The following is an 18,495-nucleotide window of genomic DNA, read 5'->3' on the forward strand; positions in this document are numbered from 1 at the left end:
AATGCGACACAATATAGCTGACCGCATCATTTGACATGCTTAACCTTAATTGCAGTGGTTTTGGTTACTATCAAGAAAATCATGCAGAGTGGCTCTTCAATGACACCATCATGAGCTATTTTTTTCATCATTATTTTTCCATACAATTCGTGGTAGCCTACTAGGGCATTAAAAACAAACAAAAACTGAGGAAACAAGGGTGGCCCGATAATATTTTTTTGTGATTATACATTAAACTGGAAGACTGGAGCATATGCACATGCCGATCCAATAAGGTGCCAATCCAGTACAATTCACTAACACACAAAAAATTGCCAAGCAATCATTTCATTTGCAATCGATTCTAAACCGTTCTGCGGTGGAAATCTGATAGGCAGCAGGCTTGCGGCGACATCGGTGGCTGCTTAGTGCCTTGATAAGTGCACTCTACTCCCAAACTTCACCTCATTATTTATTTATATGTGCGGGTTAACACACTGCCACATAGAGTGGCCTCATAGATGCGGTTGAGCATCTATGAGGTGTCAGAGTGGGTAACGTGCAAATGCAATTTGCAAACACTGAAAAAGTCACACATGCACCTTGCGGCTGGCGCAGCTGATGGAAGACCACAATATCGTGCGGATCGTTGAGGTTGTCAGCTATAGTGTGAATGTCTTGACCCGTCAGTCTGTTGGCCATGAAGACTGATGCTTTGTCCCGGTCTGTCCAGTAGATACGATCCTGCAAAAGAAGAGTCAAGAGAAGAGAAACTGTACTTTTTAGAGTAGGCCTGGGTAATTAGTATTGTAGTCTGGAACTGTGATCAACGCCCTCGCAAGGGAGGCGGGACAAATAAAGGGTCCTTCACCCACAATTTGTCACACAGGCATTCCCTGTTAGGCTGTAATGGGCTCGTCGACTTGATAGTAAGTACATGTGCTGCTGGGGAGCTGACATACAAGGACACAAGCCCGACCTGTTGAAAAGTACCGTATTTTCTGCACTGTAAGGCGTACCTAAAAGCATTCAATGTACTCAAAATCTCACAGTGCTCCCAATGCGCCTTATATATGGTGTTAATCGTCTCTTTATATTCTCCATTGGGTTGTTTCCCTCTTAGTGTTCCTATGCCATCTAGTGCCGATTATTAGCAGGAACCATTTATAACATCAAAGGGTTCGGCGACACTAATTGACATTTGCATTCGCCAACACACACTCAAATAGACAACTACTTTGTGCGCAGCCATTATGAAGCAAAGATAATACCACAAGCATAGTTAACTACTGACGAAACGAAGGAAGAAGGATACGGGCAAGTCTTCTCAGGATATTTAGCCCCTTGAGGATGTGAGCCCACAAAGTTTGTGTGCCTTTCTATTGAATCAGTTGTCTTCATATCTTCTCTTTCATTTATTGTTTTGTAATGCCGCGTTTGCGATCAGTTCTCTTAGCTTTGTTACAGCTGCAGCGGTTGTGAAGGCTTTATTAAATAAAGCTGTATTGTATTGTATTTCTTGAGCATACCACCACCTAGTGGATACATAGCGCAACCACAGCCACTATTGGAGCTTCTATTCTGTGCGCCTTATAAAGCGGTGCGCCCTATATATGACAACAGTTTTAAAATAGGCAATTTATTGCAAGTGCGCCTTATGATCCAAAGGGCCTTATAGTACAGAAAATACTGTACAGACTTCACATTCACCATTACCACCTGCGATTCTCATAAGAGCAAGGAATGATGCCAGCGTAGAGTTTTAGCCATGCAGGAGACTTGCTACCTAATGTTGAGATTACAGATTGTAAATCTATAAAATGACACAAACCTCAAACACAGCCAGAGCGTAGGGGTGTCCCAGCGTTTCTGCAGATGTCATGTGTGTTCTGCGGTGAGCTCCGTTCAGGTCCACGCTGGCAATATGATGCAGCTTGGAGTCCACCCAGTACAGACGGCGGTTCGCTACGTCTGAGTACACAAATTGAATGTTTCCCCACAAGGCACACTTGGACTCTGACCGACAAATCCCATAATTGATTGTGTGAAAGAAATGAAGATTATCTCGATTAGTTGATCACGAGTAATATCGATGTCATCTATAAGCTCTGTGCAGTTCCCAAGGCTTCATCCTACTTCAATGGTCAGTAGCAATCTTAGCACAACACTACATGGCTCGATAAACAGCTGTTTTACCTAGCGTGATGCCGTTGGGCCACTCAATGTTATCAGCCACCAGCACTTGCCGATCCACTCCATTCATCCCGGCCTTCTCTATCTTGGCTCTTGTGCCCCAGTCGGACCAGTACATGAAACTGAATGAAACAAAGAAAGAATATGTAGTGGTTGGACATGATGTGAACATGTTATTTTATTTTTTATTTTTTATCCTTTGAATTTGTATATGACCTCCGTATGAGTCTTATTTTCGCTGTCTGTATTTTGTCTGAGTCTATTCTGGTTTCCGTACAGCTGCGTGAAGAAGAACTTTAATATAATCAATCCACCGCAGCAACATCCAGGGATAAAAATGTCAACTTTACAACACCTACAAGTTTTCCTGCGGTACGAGCTGTCATTTGGCGCCACATTCAGTATTCTGTGTGCTCTTCATTCTTCCTGAGTATGAACTCTTGTGTTTCAATTGGCCGTTTCGCATTAATATTGCGTCTGAGCGGCACGCCTATGGAATATGAATATGAAAATTTATTGACTGCCATCTGAATCACATCAGGACAAAAGTGACAAAGGAGCAAAGGTTGGGAAATTAGTTTTCAAATGCCAAAGGTGTCAGTGGGTTGTAACATAACTAGACAAATAGAGTAAATCACATCATGGATGCATCGTACACACATCATAGATCATAGATTGAGAATGCACACGTCCTACACCTCACCCATGATGAGGATCCAGCGCTATGGCTCTGGGCTCGCTCAGATCAGTGTTGATGAGGATGCGTCTCTTGGTTCCGTCCACTGAGGCCACCGAGATGGATTTGTCACCAGAGTCGGTCCAGTACAGATTGTGTTGAAGCCAGTCCAGAGCAAGACCGGCTGGGGTTTGCAGTGACGAATCCACCAGTTGGACTTGCTGGGCTGGGTCACCGGCCTCGTGGATGAAGGCGCTGCAGGAGTGGATTTGCCATTCGGCATGTCAAATGCAATCGAATGAGTGTCCGTAAGAGTGTAATAATGCTGATTAAGAGAGGTATTCATTCAGCAAGATTTTTTTTGTTGGAATTATGTCATGAATGCATTAATTGTGGCAGCTATTTCATGTAACTGTAACGTGTTACTAAATTTGAAATGGTGGTCTGATTAGAGTTACTATTCAGTTACTCTGTGACAAAACAACGTTCGCAAAATGAATCATCGTGGAACCCGTATTTTCGTAAAGATTAAAATATCAAATTGAGCTGCAACTAATGCAGAAGGTACCTGATTTTTTTTTATTTTTTGTGACTTCAGAAAGCAGAAATGTTGTTATACCATTACAATACTAACCATTAAATGCCACATTTTAAAAAAAGATGAAAATGTATTCACGTTAAGTGTTCAGAGACTCATTTTCTTTCTCTCTATCTCCATGTATAAAAGTCAGAAATACTGTCATCATTTAATTTATTCTATTATTATTATTATTTTAACGAAAACCTTACCCTTCAACATCACACTTGAACATATAGAAGTACTGGATGTCATTTTACCCTGAAGTGCGATTGTAGGCATCTGCTGATAGTAACTAATAAAATCTAAATTAGTTACTTTAGGAATCAAGTAATCAGTAAAATAACGATAAGTTACTTCTTCAAGGTAATTGTGGTAGGAAATACAGTACACTGTATCACACAGGAGGGTTTCTTCCATTTTGGTTCCACTGGTTTGGTCATTGAGTTACATCGGAGACCTTCAAGCACTGTCAGACTCCGATCAAAGCAAATGAATTTATTCCAGGTTAAATGGATAGTAAATGGTTTATATATGGTGAGCCCTATTTTTCCTTGTGTTAAAGTGATATGGAAGCCTTGAGCTAAGCACTGAGCAGGTTCACGAAGGGGTTAGAGTCCTTCTCGGATGGACTACTTATCAGAATAGACAAGGCCTCGCTCAGGGCCGGTCCCTGTCGCAAATAATATCATCATGACAGAGGTGTGAGGTGAGGGCCGCATACACTTGGCCAAGCAGCAATTTCCCTTTTATTGTGCCCAGAGATCTCTGTTTGATATATAAAAAGAACATGCTGGTCCAATTAGAATTCACTCCAGGGAGGAAATGAATTTGCGAGAGAAACCAGGGATCAGATCTAGGAGACCACAGCCAAGATTTGACCAATTAAATGTCAGAAAGTGAGTTTGAAGATGAAACGCTAACACCTGGGATGGGCGAGTACCAACACCAGGAATCGGTATCTGGCCGATACCAGCCTTATTTTAAAGTATGGTGGACTCGTTGAGGCTGTCGTTACCATCCAGCGACATAGCAAAACAAATCCTCCTCAGCAGTAGTTGGCTCTATACTGTGGGAGTCTGACACATTGGCGAATCATCAAATGGAATTTTATCTATCAAAAGGACGAGAGTTATCAATACTCGGTATCAGTACGTCCTCAAAGAGTGAATACTCGCACTGGTATTGATCTGAAAAAAAAGTGGTATTGAACATCCCGATGCGAACACCTCACTGAATCAACACTCCGCGTGATCGTCATACCTGTAGATTTTCCGATGAAAGCGATCACACCAGAAGACTCGGTTATTAGCCACATCGAGGTCTAGAGCCACGGTGTTCTTCTGGGTTGAAACCACCTGGCTGTAGTCCCGCTTGACCAGGTCGATACGCCGGATCTCATGTCGGTTTGTGAACAGAAGATAAGGGCTTTTTCCTGAGTGCAAAGAAAGAAACATTTTGAACGTTCTACTTTCGAAATGTTAATTTGAATGACAAAAAGGGCTAGGTTGTTATTGTTAATCAGAAGTATAATATCTTCAGTGGATTAAAAAATGCTAATGATTTCTGTGGTGAAAATTCTTCTTATGAAGGTCAAAGTATGATTGTGACATGGTCTGGATCTGTGGCATTAATAGAATTGCCCATTTGTTTGTCATCTTCCATGATCAAGGAAGTTTACCCAGAATTAAAACGAAAGAAACTATGGCATAGGTATGTTCTCTACTGAGTAAAATATTATTGTCTATGGTCATTCTGTCAGAATTAAATTAAAAACATTTTTATTGCCCATTTTTCTACATCTCTGGGTCAGTCAGTATGCAGGGCTATATTTTCATGGTAAATTCTGCACGGAGGCAATTTAGACCAGAAAAGCGCAGACCGGCAGCTCTGAGAGAGGGAGGGCTGTGCCACTGTGGGAGTGATCACCGCTGACTTCAATCATGGCCAGTCAAAGAGGCTCGTTTCATTCATCAGCAAGCTTTTCGGAAGCCTGGTAATGATCTTGATTATTTGAGTGATGTGCGGTGGAGAAGAGTCTAAAACGGGCAAGAAAGGGGCTCTCGAGGACTGGACTTGGGCACTTCTGGGTTATACGAGGAATGATTTGTTTGCTGAAAGGCCAACACAAGGAATAAAACCGTACTGGAGCTGCAACGGATCTTTTTGTTTTGGTTTCAAAGGCGCAATTATACAGTATCTCCCTTTTTTCACAATTTGTTGTTTCTGTACTGAGCGGGGTTTCAACAACAATGATACTGTATTTATTCAAACTGGGATCCTTCCAAATCCAGAGTCTTACTGCTCTACTGGAGTTTTGTGGCCCATAAAAAGCACAATACTTTGGAAAAATTCCTACTTGTTTTATTTTTATACCTTGATACATTGAGTTATGGTCACTGCATAAAATTGAAGCTGTGTATGCAGAAGCATTGTTATGTCATTAGCACACATGGCCATTAGCAACAATTGTCTTCACCCAAGTGCGTCCTTGTCGTAATTCGGGGGTAGTCTCGTCTATTTTTAGAACCCTTGTTTGTGATGAGGTCGCACAACTTGAATTTTAATTAGACCCTCGATTGAACAGGATCTTGCGGCGTATTTACAATGTGTCGTTAATTTTTTCCGTTCCAGCCAGCTGGGGAAAAAGCCAAATGGTTTGAACAGAATGTTTTCGAGCAACTGGATGCAACCTTCTCACTGACCCGTGCTTTTAGCACTGTGCAGTAATAGGAAGGCAACCGAACGGCACTTTTCTCCAGAGGCAGACTTCAGATTCTGTCCTTAATGACTCACTTGCTGCTATTTTCCTTCTAACAGTCTATGTCAAAGACATGTCATATCACGTTTGAGAATATTTCCCTTTCCGGCAGCCTCCTGCTCGCGGCAGCTGTTCAATGAGACTTCTTAAAACGTATCAACGACAAGCAAATGATCCCCTGCTGGTTTGAAGGACTACCACAGCAGTCCCCCTTCCCTGGAAATAGTGGGGAGCCACTGCACATTGGATTGTCCTCGAGCATCAGCAAAGTGTTAGCAAACACACTGGAAGTCGCGCAGAGACAAACACACAAATGTACATAGAGGTAGACACAATCGACACGCTCATAAGAACACACAAAGCGCTGTGATATATCACAGCGGTCCCCAACCTTTTTTGCCCCACGGACCGATTTAAGGTCAAGACAATATTTTCAGGGCCCGGCCTTTAAGGTGTGACTGATATATACAACAAAATAATATGTTATGACCTGCACGTTTTTTTCTAAACATAATAATAAACACGAATCATGACACAATGAACGTCCTATCTGGCCGCAACGCTCTCTGATCGTTAACCGTGCCTTCAAAATGAGATACACAGCAAATACAAAATACGACTCACCATCGCCGCATGTTATGCAGAGACTAAACAATGGTAAATGGCTCTACAACATTTACAGTAGGCGATGAAGATTATTCATCCCTAAATTCATTGTTCCCCGCATCATCTCTCAAACATTGCCAGTTTAAAGTATCCTCTGTTTTGTAAACCAAAATACAGATTTCTCACCCCACTCATATGGGTCATATTTTCATTATTTTCCTGATTGACCAAAGCACCCAAAGATGTGGGTTGTTCATAAAACGAGTGTTAGTTTACGCTTGTATTAGGATCTCTGAACCTGGACATTTTTGTTCGAAAGCAATACTGTATTAGCAACAGTTTGTTGACATTATTCCTCAAGTGGATTTGTGAAACCAGGCGGTGTGTCGGGTTATAAATGAGCCTCATCTCTAAACGCCCTCTTTGTAAATCCTATCATGTCGCACAATCGGCTCTTTTTCCTCCATTAACGATTCAGCACTCACCCTCTACTTTGCAGGTCTTTGTGACGGGATCCATCTCATACCCTTCATAGCATTCACACTTAAAATCCCCCTTGTAGTTGATGCAGATTTGGCTGCAGGCATCCGGGTTCTCACATTCATCAATGTCTGCGGGGGAGGATGGGAACGAGAGGTTATTCATCAACTGCGGGACAGTCAAGTAGAGACAGAAAATGACTGATTTGCCCTCAGGAACAGCACCAGATGAGTGAGTGGCTCAAGTCTATGTCAAGTAATATGGTTCCGAAAGACCAAAGCGACATTGGGTGATGATCTGGTGCATCATATCAAACACCCTAGATGTCAACTACAGGTACTCTAATCACTCAAAGCATCAATGTTAGAAGGATCAGGGCCAAGTGTTTAGAGAATGACATGATGCTAGAGCAACACACACTTGGTTGGTCCCCATACTGTCAGTGTAAAAATACCTCCACAGGTCTTCTTGTCCAGTAGCTGGTAGCCAGCAGGGCAATGACACTCAAAGCTAATGGGTCGGTCCATGCAGACGTGAGAGCATCCCCCATTGTTGATCATACATTCGTTAAGCCCTAACAAAGTAAAGAACGCAGCCAATCAGAAACAAGAGCGCAAGATACGGGCAATAAATTCATAGAAAATAAGTCTTGTATCAGTCCCAAAAAGAGATTTCTGATGTGTCGTATGTTAGCGCCAGTCTTGTACTGCCAGCTATGATTCTATCGTGTTTTGGTTTTTTTTCACCTCAGATTCTCTAAGCGAATCAAAGAGACTCATTATCACTGATCGGTTCATGCACTGACGACGAGGGCTGTGAGCAGAGATACTGAGATGCCAGTGATGGAGTGAGATAGGACCGCAGACCTGATGTGCTGCTCACTGTCATTTAACGTAAGATGCAAAGGGGGAAGTGGGCTGTGACAGAATTGATGTTCTGTTATCAACTCATCCGATCCTGAGATATTTATTTTAAACCTCGACAATGAACCATTTAGGCGAGACAAGGCATGTTTATTTATATGCCACATTTCATAAACAAGCTAACTCAATGTGCGTCACACAAGCAACACCCACAAACCTTTACAAACAACGGTTAACGACATTCATTAGCAGATCAGATGAAACAAAAATAGCTGACAAAAAGTATAAAAAGAGTGTATAATTAAACACGTTAAACGTTAAAACTATTTAAAAGTACAGAAACAAGAGTAGGTTTCTAAATTTACTCAAACATTTTTTTTAATGGTTGGAGGACCATTTAGCTGAATCTTTTCATGATACAAATTGGAGCTTGAAGCAAGGTTATTCCAGTTAAGTTACAAAAGACCTCAAGCTAAAGTTGAAAAAACACACATTTTCATTCACAAAATAAAGAAGTAATTGAAACTACATATAAAACTAAGAGTGAAAATATCCTTCATTTTCATCTCTGCAAATTTATATAATACGCATGACGATATATTTATTTTGGGTTTGTTGTACAGCGGTACAGAAGAAAGACAAGTTTACTTTATCGCGTAATACTTGGTGACCTTTTTCGTTTATCTTGCACTTGATAAATCCTCCTTATAGTATTTCATGCGGCAAAGCACGAACGCGTTTGATGTGTGTAGGGAACACATGTCGACGAAGACAACAACAGATCCATCCTGAAGCACTTAACTGGAAACTCTTTCATCTTCAGTGAGCATTAAGCGCTAAAATAAGTCAACATATGGTAGTATTAAAAATAATAATAATTTAAAAAAGCACCATATCCTAATTGAGATGTACTTATTTCGAGAATACTCAAGTCTGTGAAGCCAGTAGGTAAAAAAAAAAAAAACAGAATGAAAGCACTCTGAGAAAAAAACAAAAAACGATCGACGTGGAATTGTATAAATTGTCAGAAGAGATGAAGCAGATCTGCAGCTAGCATTTAGCCTTTCAGGGACAGCGGTGACTACAGTGGACAGTTTATCATGTTATCAGGTTACAGGGTCTCATTATTGGTACATGAAAAGGGTTAATCCCCAACCCTTATTCAGTGACAGCACTCGGCTCCCCTTCACTTCTCCACTACTCTTGAAAATGAAGGGTAGAAAAGACTCGAAAAAAGACCTCAATGACAGCAATTCCAGTGATTAGCAATTGCCCTGACTTGGACCTGGATGGAGTTACTAAAAGAGTCACGGAGAGCAACGGGGGAATATATTTTTCCAAGAAATTCTATCAAGCGCAGCCAAGAATTACAGGTCGCTTTTTCTATTGCCGTGTACCAACGTCATCTGCATTCTCGCGCTGCCACCGCCTGCTCTTTTTCACTCTGACAACCCATTACGAAGTGGCCATTATGAAGACTTCTTCCCAGTGAACGCATGACTTGAGAGTGCAGCGTGCTAAGTAATGAGTCTTCGCCGCCGACGCCATTATTCCTAATGAGCTGGGAAACTACGTGCTGGGATGCGGAGAGCAATGCCCGGCATCTGCAAGTGTTTTCGGTGCGGTATTGTAGCTTCGGAGTGTTTTGAGCGCAGAACATCTTGGAAATGAATGGTTGAGAGGACAGAGCAATGCAATGAGCAAAGTCTGTGTGTGTATGTGTGTGTGTGGACATATTTTAACAAGCTGTGAACAAAACGTAGATGAAGGGGAAATACAAGGTCAGAGGAAGAAAAGGAAGAGAGATGATTCTTTGTAATTAGCTTTCCTGGTACAGCTTAGCGTCACACTTCCCCAATGCGATTTTACAGCCTAGATGAATGTTAGGTTGAACTTTTGGGTGAAAGAGAAGTGGTCGAAATATTATGGATCGAGTCCACTGATGAAGAGATGATGTCAGATAGACAGCAAACAGGATGGGTTATCACGCAAGAGACAAGACTTTTGCCTTCTCTTTCGAAGTAATTCGAACAAGCAGACTCAAGAGGGATGGAGCTGGAGGCGATTACTTGAGGCAAACCAAAACACGATGATTCCGCATAAAAAGCACAAATTCATTTCCAATAAATGTGTCAATGTTCTGTATCGCGCGTTTGGAATGGCTTACCGGCATTTGCCACTTAACTCAGCCAAGAACGCCACGCTAGGTCACAATTAAGTGTCTTCCTTTCAACTGGGTTCAATACAGGAATTCAAACCACAAATCCACTTTACGAGTTGGCAAGTGGATAAAGTTGGAAACACCAATATTTGATTTGCAGATGATTGATTTTAAAATATTTTTGTTGCATTTTGACTACGCAATAGTGACTGTGATGTCGTTTTTTTTATCTTGCACACAAGCGATACATATTTGACAAAACCTACTAATCAAATGAATAAAAACTAAAGGATTGAAAAAGAAAATATAACTCATAAAAACTATCAAAACCGGTCTTAAAACTACTTTAAAAAAACTAACTAGAATGAAAATTCCAAATCTATTACAACTTATAAATGTAATCCTGCTGATATTCCAAATCTATTACAACTTATAAATGTAATCCTGCTGATTGAGGAGAAGCACAATAATTCAACTGTGGCAAGCTTTTGACATGAATGTTCTTCAACACACTTTCGATTGTAAAAAATTACAGTTCATTTGTCTTGTGCAAAGAAGAGCACCAAATGCCGACTATGCTCGACTTGCTTGTTGATGAAAACCTTTTCCTTAAATTTCTCACATAGTTTTCCGAATCTAAATTTGCACGGGTCACCAACTCCGGTCCTCGAGGGCCGTCTTTCCCGCACGTTTGAAATGTTTCCCTCCCTCAAACACACTTGATTGAAACGATCGGCTCATCAGCAAGCTCTGCAGGAGCCTGACAACAATCCCGATCATCCAAAAAAAAGTCTCGGATAGATGCCCTTGAGGACCGGAGTTGGAGCCCCCCGGAGTTAAAGTGTCATGACAAGCCATCACCATCCGATGACCTGGACTCCTTATGAATTTGAACACTCATCGAGACAAAGTGATGGACTCACAGAGCCAATCATCACATGCTGTAATTGTTACATGTTTATGTAGCAGAAAATACAAAATACAAAGCTGCGCAAAGAAAGCCTTCTCTTACCACACTCTTTCTTGGGCTCATCTGATCTATCCTTGCAGTCCTTGACGGAGTCGCACACTTTGGAACTATCAATACACTCCCCGTTCTTGCACAAGAACTTTAGGGGGCCCCCACATTTTGTGGCTGCAACACAAAAAGCAAAACATAGGTGAAACATTTGGTGAGTATCTGGGTGGTATCTGAGTTCCTGGGACTTTAATAACAGCCAAAACACTCCGGAGGACTAAGAGCCAACAAATAGCTAGGTGCATTCAAAATGAACCCTACACATAAAAGACTGCCAACAGACGAGAGACACAGAGAGAGAGAGAAAATCAAAGAGCAGCCACCGTTGACGCAGCCTGATTCATCGCTGTGATCCGGGCAGTCGTTGACCTTGTTACACTGCTTGGTGCCGTGGATGCAAGAACCGTCACCGCACTGGAACTCATCAGGACGGCAAGTCAGCAGGGCTGTGTGCAGAAAAAACAAATACACACGCACACACACACACACACACACACACACACACACACACACACACACACACACACACACACACAAAACACCTCATTTGAAGCCTTTCAACAAGACATCAAGGGGTCAAATTCAAAGCGAGCTAGTTTCTTATTTAACTCATTCACTCCCAAAGACGTTTTTAAACGTCTTTTCAGGCTTGGTCCAGAATTGGCTGGTACTGAATGAGTTAATACCACAAACTGAGATTTTTAAACATGACACCTTAGGAAGTGAGTGTTGTAGTTTTTATGATTTTATTTAGAACCTTATCCACTGGTAGTCGTTTATTCATTTAGGGCAGACTGACTATGTTGAAGCACGCACTGTGCTTCATAATAATTTCCCCGATGATGGGCTCCATTTTCGTAGTTGGCGCAGGTGCGCTCATGCGTAAAAACTGGCACATCTTGATTTTCATGCTTGCGCCAGTCTCAGTGCACCTGCTTGGAAATTTGGTTCATCTCTCTACGCTGTGCCGAGAGTGCTGATGAAGAGAGTTCTTTGACATGCTCCTGGCACATCTGACATTTTGGTGACTGAAATTTGTCGAAGCTTTACACCTGTTGGAAACCAATGTTGGTTTTGGAGCAGGGAGTCTCACGCAACAACACAAAATGTTTTTTTTTAATCTGCCTGCTTCTGCTCAGATTTGACCGTGCCTCACGCCAGACTTTCAGCACAAAAATAGAGCCAAATAATTGGGGTTTTATTTAATATTATTAATAATATAAACATATTTTTATCTGATTGTTAAATATGGCAGACTCGAATAATCAACAGTCAGCTGATAGTACAAATCATTGGCAATTATGAATCAAAGCAGGCCAAATTTCTTCAGCTGGGCAGGTGGTCCAAACTGAAACATTTGATTTTAATGCCCCATCATCCTTCTGATGGAAGATTGGAGTGGTAGAGAAACAAAAAAAAAAAAAGTCATGCGTGGCTTCGAAAGAAAATAAATTCTCCCAGCCCTCTTCTACACGCCGCTCGCATGACACCAGTCTACTGGACTTGATGTGTGCGACAAACATCATCCTAATGGCTTGTGTGACTACCTCAGCTTCACACTCCACCACGGCGCAACAAGAGCTTCAGGGCGGCTCTCGGCCCTGGCTAGATAGGAGGAAAATCAGCTTTATCGCAACGTCCCCATCTTCACACTGGATTTATTTAGACAGACGCATCCTTTATCGGACGGACACTGCTAGTTGCCCGAAGAGGAGAAAAAGTGCTAAATGACAAAATAACACCTCAGGGGATGAGGTAAAACTGGTTTCGGAGAACAGATATGGAGGGAGTTTACATGAATGAAGTTGAGGCGTTCAATGTCTTCAATGTTCTGAATCTAGCGAATTACTGTACTGTACATGCAGTGCGTGCAGTAACCACACGGGACAAATTTTCACCCTGCACAGTTGAAATGTATGGTGAAAGACAATGACAATGTGTGTAGCCCACCCGACCTTCTCATTTTTAAATATTTCTTTACATTTTGTAAGTACACCTCTAAAATTATGAAACAAAATTATCCGGTTACAAAAACACAGTCGCCATTTGAAGTGCGCTGTATCTTCCAGCGGTGCCTTTCATGTTGTTCGTGCTTAGTAAGACAACCAAAATACAAGCGGCGGCACGATTATGTAAGGCAACATTAGCATTGTGCAGTGCAAATCTGACTTGCAAATACAGTAGCTGCACTTCGAGCGGACGAGGCACAGAACGGCGAGGGGTGTAAAAGATTACAATATGCCACGACGATCCCGAAATCGGGTTACAAGCAAACAAGTGATAATCATGAGCACAATATTCACGGATCGAAATCAAAATGGAGCATGATGTCATGATGATAGCCCTCATTAAATTTGATTCAAAGTTCATATTCATTCCTCATTATTCATTGGATGATATCAGATCAGCGGGGGGAAAGAAATGGAATACTGCATTACCTTTTTAACTTTTGGTACTTACTTCACTTTAGGAGCATTGAAGTTATATATTTATTTATTTGAAAATGGAAGGGGTAAACCCTTTATCCCTTTTACGGTTGCTAGCCACGTTTTTGGAATGGGGGAGGAAACCTGAGTACCCGGAGAAAACCCACGCAGGCCTGTGGAGAACATGGAAACTCCACACAGGGAGGCCGCAGCCAGAATTGAACCCGGTACCTGTGTACTGTGAGGTCGACGTACTCACAACTAGAACACCGGGCCACTTTTGTCAAAATAGTGTTGTCATTTTTTTCCCCCTCTGAAGATGACTAGTGACGTGAAAAGAAATATGCAAATAGGGCAGCCAACCATGGTTGAGATCTTGATTGTTTGATTGTTTGATTGATGGAGTGCTTTGGGACAGAAATAACAGAAACAGCAGCAACACGGCGGAACCTGAACCAGGGAAGATGATGCTGATTCGGATAAGTCAAGATGCAAATGATCCTTTGGGGCCTTATTGCTTTAAGTTGTCGGCGACAGCTGCATATTCTGTGCCTAATTAACATAAGTGGGCAGTAGATAGCAGCAGGTAGAGGCGGCAGGGGTCATCTTGACACAAGATAACATGGCTGTCAGTGATTTCGAAAGGACGAAAACAGAAACTCACGGCAGTCCGACTCGTCCGACTTGTCCTTGCAGTCAGGATCGCCGTCACATTTCCAGCTTAGTCGCACACACTCCCCGTTGGCGCAATGGAACTCCTCGCCAGTGCAGTTGGCCCTGCGGTTCGATAGATGAACGCCGTCGCCGCCGCAGCGCTCGGGCCCCTCGTCCGAACTATCCGCGCAGTCGGGATCGCCGTCGCAGCTCCACATGAGCGGCACGCACTCCGAATTGTTGCAGCGGAGATGGTTGGGCCCGCAGGTGAGAGGTGAAGTACACTTGAGCTCATCGCTGCCATCGCCGCAGTCATCGTCCCCGTCGCACACGTGGGCGGCGGCCAAACATTTACGGTTGGCGCACATGAACTCGCCGGCGGGGCAAGCTTTGGCATCTGGTGGGTCAACGGAAAGAACAAAAACAGACACCCCCCCGCGCCCAAAAAACGTGTGAATCATATTCAAGTTCACAAGGAACGTCCAATCTGACCGCAAGGCTCTCTGGTCGCTATGGTAATGTGCCTTCAAAATAAGATGTAGGAAAAGTGCTTGGAAAATACGACTCACCATCGCCGCATACATATTATGCAGAGTCGGGTTGGTGCGTGAGAATCTCCCGTTAAGTAAATCCTTATCTTAAGTAGGACTCCTGATACTGTCTTATTAAATGTAGCCTTCTTTTTCATGAAAGTAGTAGGCCCCTCTTGTGTTTCCTGGCTGGGCCTTTTCCCCTTCCCAAAGGAACTTTGCAAAGACGTTTGCTTTTTTTATTAATTTTGCTAGCTCTTGAGTTTTATTTTAGCAGTCACTGTAGCAGTGTGCCATACTGTAGACGGATATAACATAGAATCCGGTTATTTTTCAAAATAAAACATTTTTCCGATTCCGACATGAATCAAACAGAAGTAATGGAAGTTACTGTATTGAGTCTTTCTGTGCGGCCCGCCACCAAATGACCAGCGAACCTGTACCGGGTGTTGGGGACCGCTGATATACAACACAGATATTGGACATGCAGTTGGAAGAACAGAACTGTGACAGTATGTGCTCACACTGTCACAACTTGAATGACCGACAAAGAAAACTTTTTGTGTTCTCACAAAATAAGCATTGTTTTTTAAATCTGCACATCCACAACACCCTGGACCAAGGAAACATTTTGGACTGTTTACTGTGTTCCGAAAGCTAAGATACATTCAAGCCACAGCCTTGAATCAATGACAAGTCGGGTCACTCGAGAGCACACACTCAGCATCTCGAATAAACGAGATCAATCTTCCCTTTGGATTATACCAGTGCGTCAAGAACCAACTTAATTTGTACATCTTGACGCATTACCGCTCACTGAATCACATTGCTTATCATCATTCATTTTTGACATCTATCGTTCCACATTCTGGATCACTAGCACACTTTTGTGATGTGCACAAAGAATAAACCATATTTTCTGTGGATTCAGCTGTGTCACTGCATGGGGAATAACAAAAGTAGATGCATTTTACTGTGAGGCCTGTGCCGTGAAAATCAGTCGAACACGGCATGATGCAACTCAAAGTGACAAGTAGGCCCGCTATATCCTTTTTCAAAGTGTTGTGCAGCCACAAAATACTTTATTTTTTCAGTCAAGTCTCTTGTGGGATTAATGGAGACTGTCAGGCATGTTCGACTTTGGTTGATCACTGGTTGTAATTGTCGTGGCATATAATTGCAAGACATCACACGGCGAATTGTTCACTTACTTTGTTTACTCGTTGGTGGTTACCGAACCTACGATAACCTGAGCTTTCAGGAATCTGTTCTCAAGGCATCGTGATCACATTGCTCAAAACTAACGGCGGATTTTGACAAGATTTGATTCTTTAATTACTTTAAAAGATGCTAGCTGAAGAAATGTTGATCAGGGAAATCTTCCGACAGAAAATAGCTTGATTTTAGCCGATGCGTAATTCAGCACGCGGATGTCTCAATTGGCGGGATGCCTTCTTGCAATTTATTTGGCAACGGTTTTAGAAAAGTTCTTTTAAACTGCCAAGAGTTGCAGGGCTGGCTCAGGTTGGCCGCGTAATCAGTGCGCACAAAGACTTGGGCTCAACACAAGCAAAAAACTACTTGAGGGGGAAAAAAAAAAGAGTGCAATGCATTGCTCCCAGCGATAAGGATTAAGGCCAAGCAAACATGAGAAAGGCGTTAAGAAGAAACTTAACTTGAGTGAGTTGTTATGGAAATTCATGCAATTAAACTTGGGTGCATTGGCTACAGGCTGTTTTTTTTTGGGGGGGGGGGCTAACAGCAGTGATGGAGCACACGTGGATTCCAAATAATTTGTGAGAGCACTGCGTGAATAAGATGCAGTCTTGGTAATTCTGATGAAGTAAATCCTTTTGACATTCTTATGGGAATATTTGATCAAAGAAAATGATCCCCATAGTAAGTAAGTAGTCAAGCAACTCCCATTTATACAGAATAGCTGTTTTCTTCGTATGTGCCCTGCAAGTGACTGGCAACCCCCACCCAAAGTCAGCTCACGGGATAAACACCGTAACAACAGTATGTGGATTAAAAACAAGCTAGTGGAACAAGTGGTCGCATGCGACATTTAGCAACTAATCGAAACTCAAAGACAAACTGCCTGGAAGTGAGTCCTCCAGAGTTGAAAGAAGCCAAATGACGCAGGCCGGTTGGTTATTTCAGGACTCCTTCCTCACCTCACTTCATGACTGGAAATGTGAATCATCTGACACGCGGCAATAATAATACAGCCCATGGGAACATTTTTGACAACTCCCCATGAACAGGCTATTTGGAATAATTCAAATCTTCGCTGCAAGTCAGGTAGCTTTGCATCTGGGTGAGTGACAGCATTGCGAAGTGAAGCCGAAGCTGTAACATCGAGTGGTGTCAGAAGAGGGGGGAAAAATGATTTGCACAGAAGCATTCTCAATGGAAAATACAGCAAAAGCCATCAAGCAGGGAAGGAATTAGCGCCAAAGTTAATTAATGGTTACTTCCCCTGGTGTGTGTGTGTGTGTGTGTGTGTGGTACAACATTCAGGCTTTGAATATATTAGGTTAATAAAAGCTGTGAATTCAGTAAGACACTTTAATTTGTGTTTTTTAGGTGGGTTTGACACACTTCCCTTTAACTCATTCACTCCCAAAGACGTTTTTAAACGTCTTTTCAGACTTGGTCCAGAATTGGCTGGGACTGAATGAGTTAAAAAAAAAATGATGGATTGAACTCCAGTTACAAATTGCTCAAAGCAGCTACAGTGTGAACACCCACACAAGCACAAACATTCCACTTAGGAAAGCAATTAACTGCATCATGTCGGATAAAATGTTTTGTTTTTCCTTGTGTTTTTCGCAAAATGTGTATTTTCTTTCCTGATGCCATTTTACAGGATCGTCACCATCTAAGCATCGCACCCCCAACAGCCTCAATCTTGTTCTCATGACATGAAGAGGCATGAGGGAGAGGATGATTCTTCACGGTGCCTTCGAAGTAGGCCAAGGAAGGTCCCTGCAGGGAAGTGATGGGATGGAACAGGCTAATGACGGAATCGTTCTATTGGCTAGTTAGTTGGTGATGTCATGGCCCGCCCGTAAGACTCCTTAGGTTTGAAGTGAGCCCTCAGTGTGTCATGATCCTGTTCTTGTGTATCTCCAGCAGGTGGCAGAAGAGGGCCATCCCTCCAGCGTGCACACTTGCTGCCGATGTTTTCAACGTCGCCATGTATTGAAGGACTGCCTGACTGCCAAGTCTCCGTCGGATTATTGACCTTGTATGCTGCTCATGCTCAAGTGTTGTTTTCTAGAATTCTCGATCTCGTCATTGTCGTTTTTGCTCTATCATCTCCGCTTGTACGTATTGATATTATTTTGTCTTTTGATATTGCTCTTGTTTTATTTTGTGGAATTAGACTCTTGTTTTGTCTTTCATTTATATTCTCAGATTTAGAATAGTTAAGCACTTTTTGTTCATGCATATTTTTTCCTGGCTCCTTGTGACTGGCAATTTCTGTTTATACTTTGTTGGTGCGCTTTTGTGAATAAATAATTAAATAGTTTTTTTTATGGATTTTGTTTGTGTCTACATTTGT

At 42.3% G+C, this 18,495-nt stretch overlaps 1 protein-coding gene across 3 annotated transcripts in view; it reads right to left on the minus strand.

The window, feature by feature from the left end:
- The window catches only part of LOC127616206 (low-density lipoprotein receptor-related protein 8-like), a 54,245-nt gene that overhangs the window by 8,047 nt on the left and 27,703 nt on the right, over positions 1-18,495 (minus strand). For 2 of the 3 annotated variants that reach the window (XM_052087666.1, XM_052087665.1), the window contains exons 5-14: positions 14,405-14,791; positions 11,638-11,760; positions 11,309-11,431; positions 7,727-7,846; positions 7,278-7,403; positions 4,689-4,860; positions 2,876-3,103; positions 2,176-2,294; positions 1,811-1,950; positions 582-723 (exon numbers count right to left, since the gene is read on the minus strand). In XM_052087666.1, coding sequence (XP_051943626.1) covers positions 582-723; positions 1,811-1,950; positions 2,176-2,294; positions 2,876-3,103; positions 4,689-4,860; positions 7,278-7,403; positions 7,727-7,846; positions 11,309-11,431; positions 11,638-11,760; positions 14,405-14,791 — 1,680 coding nt within the window. Of the gene's footprint in view, positions 1-581; positions 724-1,810; positions 1,951-2,175; positions 2,295-2,875; positions 3,104-4,688; positions 4,861-7,277; positions 7,404-7,726; positions 7,847-11,308; positions 11,432-11,637; positions 11,761-14,404; positions 14,792-14,963; positions 15,192-18,495 lie in introns of those variants that run through there. The other variant, XM_052087667.1, reaches the window with a different exon arrangement.

Source organism: Hippocampus zosterae, chromosome 15 (assembly GCF_025434085.1).
Source record: "Hippocampus zosterae strain Florida chromosome 15, ASM2543408v3, whole genome shotgun sequence".
Taxonomy (NCBI): domain Eukaryota; kingdom Metazoa; phylum Chordata; class Actinopteri; order Syngnathiformes; family Syngnathidae; genus Hippocampus; species Hippocampus zosterae.